The sequence below is a fragment of the Eutrema salsugineum genome, unplaced genomic scaffold, assembly GCF_000478725.1.
Source record: "Eutrema salsugineum unplaced genomic scaffold, Eutsalg1_0 scaffold_20, whole genome shotgun sequence".
NCBI classification, from domain to species: Eukaryota; Viridiplantae; Streptophyta; class Magnoliopsida; order Brassicales; family Brassicaceae; genus Eutrema; species Eutrema salsugineum.
In genome coordinates this window covers 510,732-522,004 of record NW_006256828.1, presented here as the reverse complement: position 1 = coordinate 522,004, position 11,273 = coordinate 510,732, and the positions used below count along the sequence as shown (strand labels likewise).

The 11,273-nt window shown below is 35.3% G+C and overlaps 2 protein-coding genes across 2 annotated transcripts; both read left to right on the top strand.

Moving 5' to 3' along the window:
* Positions 1-780: 780 nt before the first annotated feature.
* On the top strand, positions 781-4,077 carry LOC18016111. Its single transcript, XM_024155281.1, has 10 exons — positions 781-1,076; positions 1,574-1,659; positions 1,886-1,944; positions 2,051-2,177; positions 2,265-2,381; positions 2,618-2,816; positions 2,920-2,965; positions 3,157-3,232; positions 3,421-3,722; positions 3,796-4,077. The coding sequence occupies exons 1-9, from the start codon at positions 991-993 to the stop codon at positions 3,642-3,644; spliced, it is 1,020 nt and encodes a 339-aa protein (XP_024011049.1). The 5' UTR covers positions 781-990; the 3' UTR covers positions 3,645-3,722; positions 3,796-4,077.
* Positions 4,078-5,953: 1,876 nt separating this feature from the next.
* Positions 5,954-7,467, top strand: LOC18016110 (uncharacterized protein At4g15970). The gene is made up of 3 exons (XM_006398054.2): positions 5,954-6,187; positions 6,512-6,877; positions 6,985-7,467. Exons 1-3 carry the CDS (start codon positions 5,954-5,956, stop codon positions 7,465-7,467), a joined length of 1,083 nt encoding a protein of 360 aa, XP_006398117.1.
* Positions 7,468-11,273: the final 3,806 nt, after the last annotated feature.

Sequence of the window (11,273 nt, the reverse complement as noted above, 5' to 3'; positions counted from 1 at the left end):
TATAACATGTTATCACTATTATCCGATACTTATAACGTGTTAACAATAATATATGAGACTTGTTAATGTGATAACAATAAGATCTGATGCTTGTTAACGTGTTAATAGTAATAATTGTTATTTGTTAACATGATAGCAATAAGATCTGATGTTTATTAATGTGTTAACAATAATAGTTGTTACTTGTTAACGTATTAACAAATAATATATGATATTTGGTCACATGCTAACAATAAAACTAATACTTATTAACATGATAATAAAAATCAGTACTTGTTAATAACAAGACGATAGTGATGTCACTTTCGTCGCCGTTGTTCCACCATCATCACTCTTGTTATAGTCATCACTACCTTCATTGTTGTTATCATTTTCACACTCACTCTCATCAATTTACACCTTAGTCTCTCGTTTTTTTTCCTTTTTTCGTTTTTTTATCTCGTTTCTATTTTCTTTCATTTGAAAGTGGTTGAAGAAAGAAAAAAAGAAATATGTAATATCTAAAAAATAAAAGAGTTAAATAGGGTTTTGCTTATGAACAGTGGATAGTGGATGATAAAAAAATATTTAAGAGAAAGAACTAATTATGCAATTATTCATGGGTATATATTGGTATTACTCTACTTACAACTCAAAAGAAGACTAGAGACTAAAAGTAAAAACTATTAATAAACGGAGGGTGATAAAAAAAAAAAAAAAATAGTCTACTAAATCCCTAATCTCTCAAATCGCAGACGATACTTGTCTCTCTCATCTCCAGCGTCGGATCAATCTCTCTCTCCATCGCCGAACGGCGATAAAACTCTTAAACCTCTAATCCCGCTCTTTTTTTTCAAATTACTTAGTAATCTCATCTCACTTCCTCCATTTTCTGGTTTCGTCTTTAATTCTTCCGATTTCCGCCATGAAAGCGGCGGAGATCAGAGCCCGAGGTCGTCGAATGTTCGTGAGCAAGATAGGTTTCTTCCCATCGTTAACATAAGCCGTATCATGAAGAGGGGTTTACCTGCCAATGGCAAAATTGCCAAAGATGCCAAAGAGACCATGCAGGAATGCGTCTCTGAATTCACCAGCGAGTAATGGCTTTCTCAAATTTTCTAAAAGTTTTGATTTCTTTGCTGATTTATGTTTTGTTCTGTGAATTGTAATTATGGGTTGCATCAACATCTGATTTGGTTGCGAGAACTGATCCTTAAAGTTGGGTTACCTTTTTTGTTTCCTTCATTGTTATGAATCTCTCTCCTTTCTTTTGTTTCTTTGTTTCTTTGTAATTAGATTATTAAGTTAGGATTCTGTTAATTCACTTGTAAAATTTGGGATATCAGTGAAGTTTCTGATGGTATTGTGCATATTTTGAGTGATATCTCTCAGGTTCAGGTCGAATTTCTATGTTAACCATGTTGTATGAATAGCTTACCTAGTCTGTTTTGTATCTAAAGTTTGTGACAAACTAGTATAAATATTGCAGCAGATATATTCTTTAGGTGCATTCATTATCTTCTTTCTCTTCTTTTTTTTTGTAAAGGGTTTTCAATTGAATGTATTAAACCAACTCTTTTTTTATACATTTTAGCAAAAAGGAAAGCGAAACCATACTGAACCGGAAGCTAGTTCTCGTGAATGGAAAGCCGCAAAGGAAGAAGAAGTCTCATGCTTCAGGTTAGATGTCAAACACTGAACCATCTTTGTAGGATTTTTAGCCCCATTTTGAATCTTTCCTTTGAATGGAAGAGGCTCTAATATGAACACATCGATGGATGATCTTGATGATTGTCTTTTTGGGAATGTTACGAGAACTATGGAGTCATTGGTTCCATTCTCTCCTAGAATGGATATTTATTCTGTTCTTGGAAATTAATCTCATAAACTTTTTTGTGCATGTCAGGAATAAATCTTTCTCTGTTCAAGAGAGATATCGATGAACTCATAGACGAGTTTGTGGAGGTACAGACTTTTATTTATGTTTCACCATCTTCGTTAGTTATTTCAGTTTTCATTTCAAATTTGTTTTCAAGCCTTCAATTTTTTAAGTCTCTGGTTTTATTTTCAGGGTGATTTGACAACGTTCGCTGAAATGAAGAGGGTGTGGCTATCCCGAAAGTTTTCTTATATATATGAAGCCAATCGTAACACCAGCTTAGCCTTTTTCATGCAGTCACTATATGCTCATACCATCGGTAAGTTGGGCCCTATACATAAAATTTTCTTCGTCACATTGTGCTTGTTTTCTTAGCTAAGCTCACAAGCCATCCTTATGTCTACAGGTCACATGGTTAATACTGGAGATTCTTTTTCACGAAGACTTGGAGGTCTTTACTGTCTCTATTGCCTTCATGAGACCCAACCTTTTAAACCCAAGTTCAGAATCTATACCTCACTTCGTCAGTGTTTACCTTTGGTTGTTTTGGTGAGTTTAATAATGGGTACATAACGATTTGATCTATATTTTTCACTAGTTTCTTTCTTCAAACCTAAAATGTGAAAGCTACTGTGATTGAGGTTTAGCTGATTTCGACTGTTTGTTTGTATTATTTTATGCTCTTACTGAAAGCAATTACTTTGAAAGGTCTCCTCATCGCTAGAATCATTATTGACTTGTACGGCTCTCATCTTGCAGAAGAGCTTGGGAAACTTAGGGATCTTATAGTTGAGGCAAAAGATAAAGGTGTAGAGATAGCTACTGCTGTGGCAAAACAACTGCTTGATAAAAACGTGTTCATATACGGAGCTGTGGAAGTTGATGAAGCGTCTGTAACCGAGAAACTCAATCAATCAACCGAGCTACAGAATGCACTTGTGCGTTGTGCATATGAAAAGTATGTCATTTTGTCCCTAATTTTTTTTTATTTCGGAGGACTAACAAAATCGTAATTTGAAATAATCTTTTTAGTGATATGATTCTCATCTTGATATGAACAGATTAAACTCTAACACCGAGATTGAGCAATTTATTCATCTGGATATGGTGAGTACGAGATATTTAATCTTTTAAGAATTCACATTTCAGAGATTTGCACATTTGAAGATCGCTGTTGCTCTTTCCCTAAGATAAAAGACAAAAGATTATACAGATGTATATGTCCAACATTTTGATTATTTTCTCTACACTAAGTTATACCTATATTGTCCCATTCTTGTTGCTTTTGTGCTTATCAGGGTAATGAAGTTGATCTGAGTTCCCTACATAAAATGTCTATAGAATATGCAGAGGCCAAGAAGCGCGCAATCAAAGGTATGCCATATTTTTTTACCATTGATGCTATTTGCCTCCCATCTTATATTCTTATACAGCAAGAGTGTTTAGTTTATTTGATTTCGACCTCTGTAAGATTATAGGCATGTGTGTAGTAATATTTTCTTGTGGTACCATCATGATTCATTATGTTTATATCGATTGTTTGGTAATCTTTTAAGGCGCAGGAGAAATAGTGGAGATTGAGGACATAAAGCACATAGCGGAAGAGAAAGAGTTGATGGGAGAGAGAGTGGAGAAACTGAAAGAGGAATGGGATTCGCAAAAACTCTCATTTTATGAAAAAACAAAGCTTGATTCTCTTGATACGACACAGAAACTTGTGAAAGATGTTGCACATGATGAAGGTGATGGGTTTGATGAGCTTGACCGCTTGCTTTCTGAGAGCTGATTTAGCTATTGCAATCACCGGTCAAAGTTTTTTTTTATCAAATGCCGGCAGCAAATGAAAAGCAATGGAATTTTACTGGTAAGTTTGTGTCAATCAGACTCTCTATCAAATGTTTATCCTTTGGCTCTGACAAACGAATTTTTTTGATCAGGTTAAGTGTCAGGAGCTACAATACAGTCTAATAAAATCAAGAGAGCAAGGGGTTGATTAGGAGAATATATTGGTTAAGTCTTGTTGTGAACTTAGTATTGAACAATGGGATCAAGGATGTCAGTTAGTGTCAAATGCCTATGTCTGCAATTGTTTTATAGTTTTCCTCTGATCGCTGAGATCTGATTTGCTGTATTTTTTTTTTTTTTTTGTTTATCAAGCTGAGTAACATAACAGACTCATTGACTCGTTACAAGCGTAAACCAAAGAATACAAATATCGGTTATAGATGTTGTTGACACAAAATATATATATTTGCAATTGGCGTCGTACTAAAATCGATTAAGGACATATTGTTCTTTGTCAAGTAGATTCAGATACACCATGGCATCATTTATATGTTCTGAAGAACCAAGACTTGATAATTAAACTGTATACAATTCAGAATAATAATGATTATTTTTTAGAGTCCATTGTAAATTAGGACATGACGATTTCGGCTTTCGTGTTCTTAAAAAAAGTGAACTACATTGTTGGAAATTTCACGTTAAGTTTTTTTTCATACTACCCTCTATTTATGTGGATTTAGTAAAGAACAATTAAACAACGGTATGTTCTACATTTACTAAATGCCTAAGGATTACCGAAGATAAATAAATTCATGGAAAGCTTCTTTACTAAGCTTCTCTATTTTATAAATACACTACTCGATCCTCTACTAAATTCCTAAGGATTACCAATATAGCGAGGATCGAGAACCAGCTTCTCTATTTTATAAATGGCTGAAGTACTATGAACTAAGTTATTCAAGAAAAAAAAAATTGTAAATACAACCAATATCACATGAGATACATTTTTAAAATACATTTTTTGGTTGATGGTAGTTTTGATCATAGAATTGCTAAAAATGGCACTCCTCAACAAATCTATTGAAAATACTATCATTTATTTTTATTATATTTTTGAAACATTTATATATAGATAAAAATATAGTTCAAAAGCATAAATATTTTTAGTTTTTCCCTTTGTATTGTTTAATTTTTTTTTTGGTTGAAATTGTACTCCATTGTTTAGTTGAAGATGATAAATATTAATTTATGATGATTTTTAATGTTTATGATGTGTCAGATTAAGTTATTCCAAAAGGTTATCTTTCATTTAACATTTCAATTGCTATCATGTTTCATATATATGCATATTTACATCTTAATCATTTCATTCTGACAATTATAAGTAAAAACTTACCAAAACATATATATATATATATACATTAAAGATTAATCAAAATATTATAACTGATTCATTGTATAATAACAATACAAGATTGTGGATAAAAAAATCACAATACAAGATTCTTTCACGTGTATTAGCTTTCGAAATCAGTCTTTTTGTTGAGAGATGACCCTTTGAGTGACCCTGCAAAAGAAAAAGAAGAGAAAAAGCTTAAGATGATGATGAAGAACTAAGAAGAAGAAGAGAGAAATGTCGAAGAAGAAGAAGAAGAAGCAGAACTAGTCAACCAGAAGAAAAGTCAACTATGGAGAACAAGATGGGCCTCGTGTTAGAAGGAAATGGGCTGCAAATTTGTATCAGCCGAAGAAAGAAATCTCGAGTGTGTATGTGTCTAAGTCTAAGTCTTAGTAGCAAAAGTAGGTGTAATAATAGTTAAGTGGTCAAAGGTCCTAAGGATTAGTTAGAGTCTAAATGGAAGTAGTGTGGCTAATGTATAATGACCTAGGTGTCAGGGTAAGGTGAGTGTAGTGATGAGAGCTAGTATGGTTAGGAGAGATGCACTATATGTATGTGCAAGTGGGTGTGTAAAAGATGCAGAGAACAATGATATTCTCATGTATGGTTAAAAAAAATCGATGAATGAAGAAAGAGTTTAAGAGAAACAAAAAAATCTAAAACAGAAAAGAGAAAAGAAACAAACCTGAGTGTTCTTAAAGAGAGTTAATAAGAGAATGTCAACACTTTTAACCACAAATTTTATATAAATTTGTGGTTAAATTTTATATAACCACAATAAAGTGTAATGCATATTGCTGTAATTGCAAGAATACTAAAGTTGACTTTTTTGCCTTTTATAACCCACAAAAACGAAGAGCTAAGCGAAAAATGAAGAAGAAGCAATTCCAAAAGAGAAGAAGAACAAAAAAATGAGTTCTTCATCTTCTTGTAGGAAGTTTCTGGATTCAAGATTTGTGATCGGAGAAAAAGAAGTAACAAGAATTTTTATTCTGTTTATTGTTATGACTGTTTCAGGTCTGGTTTTATACAAAACAGCTTATCCTCTGCAACGACTTGATGTCGTCAACGGTCTCACCTCTCTTCTTGCTTCTCCATCTCCACCATTGCCAGATCTTAAATCATCAGAAATTTCTCCAGAACCCGTAAGCTCTTATCAGTATTCATATCTGTTTCCATTAATAGCACCCACTAATATTTATTTTTGCCCCCATCATTTTTCTTCTGTCTATGTCGTCTTTGATATCACTCTTTAAAAAACTAATAAATTAGTAAAATATTCACTTCTTTAACGCCATTTGCGAATGTGAAATCCAGTAGTGCTGATTAAACTTGTTTAATTAGTATTAAATCAAAACTAACACTATTACTTTATTAATCGATTAGTCTACCTGCGTAACATTTTAATGAGTGTAGTTGAGTTACATTTTAATGGTTTTAAGTCTACTTTAATCTTGTTGTTATTTCAGACAAAACCAAATAATACTTTCAGGGAGATTTTAGAGAATGCATCGACTAAGAACAATACAGTGATTATAACGACACTGAATCAAGCTTGGGCAGAGCCAAAAAACATATTTGATCTCTTCTTAGAGAGTTTTCGTATTGGACAAGGAACACAACAGCTTCTGAAACATGTAGTTGTGGTTTGCTTGGATCTCAAGGCGTTAGAACGATGCTCACAACTTCTTCTTAATTGCTATTACCTTGAAACCTCAGACACTGATTTCTCTGGCGATAAAGCTTACAACACTCTTGATTATGTCAGGATGATGTGGCGCAGAATCGAGCTTCTTATGCAAGTTCTCGAAATGGGTTTTAACTTCATATTTACGGTATCAATCTATGGTCTTGATTCTTCATATATACCTTTATTTATTTTGTTCAAGATATAGAACTAATGACTTATAGACAATTCTTGTGTATGTTTTTGTAAACCTAGGACGCAGATGTAATGTGGCTTAGAGATCCATTTCCTCGGCTATATCCAGATGGAGATTTTCAAATGGCATGTGATAAATTCTTTGGAAATCCTTCCGGTTTTGATAATTGGGCCAATGGAGGGTTCTTATATGTGAAATCCAACAATCGAAGCATTGAGTTTTACAAATTCTGGTACAAATCTCGCTTGAGGTATCGACGGTCACACGATCAAGATGTGTTCAACAAAATCAAGCACGATCCTATTATATCCGAGATTGGGGTCCAAATTAGATTCTTTGATACGGTCTACGTTTGTGGATTTTGTCAGCCGAGCAAAGACATAAACTTGATTTGCACAATGCATGGTAATTGTTGTCTTGGTACGGAGAAGAAGATTCATGATCTGAATCTTAGTCTTGATGATTGGAGAAAGTATATGTCTTTGTCGAAACATGTGGAGAACACGACTTGGCGCGCTCCTAACAGGTGCTTGGAGAAATGAGATTTTTTTTTTTTTTTTTGAGAAATGAGAATTTTTTTTTAATAGATTTTGATGAAAACTAGACTATTTATCTTACTTTAGTATTTTTTATTTTATTTTAGAACACTTTTTTACTTTTATACACATATATCAAGGAGATCCTAATTTAATATCTTAATAAAACTTAATAAGTTTTGTAAGCAAATTTATAAACACCCTTATAATTACATAAGAACGTATTAGGTTTGGCCATCACCCAAAAGTGACTTTTACGTTTGCGCGTAATTCTCACCTATTATATCAGGTTTTGCCAAACTTTAATAAATTTTAAAGAAAATAAATTCATCGAGGCTAATGGCAAACTACTATGTATTGTTAAAAAAAACTAATTATCCAAGCAAATCAGCTTGCCATATTTTCTCTAAAGAAATTAAATCGTATGCTTCTATTGCGACTAAGCATTTCAAGTCATCCAAATCATAAATCGCAAAAACTACATGAATCCATGCAGTATGCCTAGCACAGACGGAACACTAAAATTTAAGTCCGATTTTCTTTATTTTAAGATCTTAGTTTCTATAAGAATCTACCCCAAATAAAAAAACTTAAGAAAAAAACTTAGCAATAAAACCCTAAACCAAATCTGGTTGATTTGGTTGGTGGTAGTTTTGAAAATGGAATTAATAAAAATGGCACTTTCAAAATTTCTTTTGAAAATACTTTATTATTTTTATTATATATTTGATATATTTATATATATAGATAAAAATATAAATTAAAAAATTTTTGAACTCCAAAGTTACCGTAAAAATCTCTCTGCGGTATATGTTGAAATGGACAGACTATTCTGAACTATGTTTTTGCATGAGATAAAAAACATGTAGCCATATTTTGATTAAAGACAGACTGTTCAGATTTGATGGATATGACTGAGAATTGAGAAACTGACTGGCGTTTACTTCAGAATTAGATTCTTTTTTCTTTCTCTCTTGCAAAGACACTCGAAGACAAAGTTTCATTTTCTCTTATATAAGTCAGACAGAGTCGGTAGAGGTTGTTCGATGGAATAACTATTAGACAGCTCCTCTAATTGATCCTGTAATTACTTTTGTATATTCATTCCTTGTAAAGAGATCTCCCTCTGTGTGTATATAAGCAGAGCACTACTCATGAATAAAATCATTGATTACCATAAGTTCAATATGGTATCAGAGCACCATAGGTCTTGACCTAGTTTTCTTCTCTTTTCTCTTCCGCCGCCTCTTTTCTCTGTCTTTATTTCTTCTTCTCGTCACATATTCTCTGCATCTCTTGCTTTTTCTGCAAATTTTCTTTATCCATGGCTTCTGATTCCACTGCTGAACGCACATCTGTGTTCAATACCCAAGATCCCCAAAGCACTTTGCTGTCGGTGAACATGTCAAGTGTTATCAAGCTTACCAATCAAAATTATCTCATGTGGTGTCGTCAGATTCGTGCTCTGCTAGAAGGACATGAACTCCAACAGTTCATTCTCCAGATGTTCCAGCTCCAACGACGACCGTCAATGGTACGTCTACTGCAAATCCGCTCTATGCCCCGTGGAGACGTCAAGATCGACTCCTCTACAGTGCAATCATTGGTACGATCTCTCAATCTGTTCAACCCCTGGTCACCGCCGCGACGACGACGAAGGAAGTTTGGGATTGTCTTGTCACCGCTTTTGGAAATCCCACACGCGGACTCCTCCGTCAACTGCGCCATCACATCAAAACGACTCCTAAAGGAACCAAATCGATCAGTGAGTACCTTCGCATGATGAAAGCTAAAGCAGATGATCTTGTTCTGCTTGGCAAGCCGATGGATCCTGAAGATTTTTTAGAAGATGTCCTTTCTGGACTTGGTGAAGAATACAAACCTGAGATAGATGCTATTCATGGCCGCGACACTGTGATCTCTTTCACAGAACTCTATGAACGCTTGGTCAACCGTGAAGCTATGCTCCTCTGCGCCGATTCTCCCTCCGTTGGTCCTGTGGTAGCCAACGCCACAGACACTCGCCCTCGTCAACAGCAGCACACACCAAATTACAACCAACATCGGAACACCAATCACACCAACAATCCACAGCATCGGTTTAACAAACCATATCTTGGAAAATGTCAAGCGTGTGGTGTGCAAGGCCACAGTGCCAAGTTTTGTCCCGAGTTTCGCATGGTCAGAGGTTCTTCCTCAAATCAGTCATGGCAACCGCAGTTACCGCCTCAACAGTCCAACTTCGTGCCGTGGCAGCAACCACCATCATTTCAGACATGGCAGCCTCGTGCCAATGCCGCTATGCTCTCTGATTCCTCCACATGGCTTGTCGACTCCGGTGCCTCACATCACATGACGGCTGACCTGGGTAATCTCGCTTCGCATAATCCATATGGTGGGGGTGACGATGTGCTTCTTGGTGATGGTTCTGCATTACCAATTACACACTCTGGTTTTATTTTTCTTCCTTCTTACACACGCCCTTTTCATTTAAACAATGTTTTGTGTGTTCCATCCTTGGACAAAAATCTAATCTCAGTTTTTCAATTATGTAAGACTAATGGTGTTGCTGTCACTTTTACACCAACGTATTTTCAGGTCCGGGATCTTCAAACGGGGGCTCTGAGTCTGGAAGGCAAACCTAAAGATGGTACTTATGAGTGGCCTAAGTTAACCTCCTCCAAACCACCCTCTCTTGCATTTGCTTCCACCGTTAAAGCTAGCTTGTCCGACTGGCATTCTCGTTTAGGACACCCTTCTTTATCTATTCTTCAAAAACTAGTTTCTCAATTTCATTTACCTGTCTCTTCAAATGTTTTAATGGCACAGCCATGCTCTGCTTGCTCTATTAATAAAATGCACAAGTTACCGTTTTCAAAATCAACCTTGACTTCTTCTCAACCGCTTGATATAGTATTTTCAGATGTTTGGTCTTCACCTATGATTTCTATAGATGGTTTTAAATACTACATCATTTTTGTTGACCATTTCACTAGATATACATGGCTGTATCCTTTAAAACAAAACTCTCAAGTTTACAATGTTTATCTCACGTTCAAAAATTTGGTTGAAAATCAATTTCAAACCAAATTGAGGACTCTATATACTGATAATGGGGGTGAATACATTGGTCTACGACCATTCCTCTCTACTCAAGGTATCTCTCATAAGACCAGTCCGCCTCATACTCCTGAGCATAATGGTCTGGCTGAAAGACGTCATCGTCATATTGTCGAGACCGGCTTAGCACTGATGTCGCATGCTTCTATGCCAAAGTCTTATTGGACTTATGCTTTTGGTGCAGCTGTTTATCTGATAAATCGGATGCCTACACCAACTCTTAATTTTCAATCCCCTTTTCAATGTTTATATGGTTATGCTCCGAATTATCAGAAATTACGTGTTTTTGGGTGCTTATGCTTTCCATGGTTGAAACCCTATGCATCTCATAAATTAGATGCTCGATCGACACCTTGTGTCTTTTTAGGGTACTCCATTTCACAAAGTGCCTATTTTTGCCTCGACAGAGCTACTACACGGATTTATACGTCACGCCATGTTATTTTTCACGAAACAGTTTTCCCATTTGCCATTCCATCTCCTATAGAAACGACTGACGTTTTTGAGAACACAGAAACTGAACGACCGTCATCTTATCCTTTAGTCACTATCATTCCTCAACCTGCTCTTACTGTTCCTCCAGCCACTATACCATCTCCCCAGACACAGAGCTCCCCCACTCTAACAACTTCACATGCTCCTTCGTCTTCTTTCTTTGTTTCAGGGTCCGACGCTGCACAGCCACAAGATGT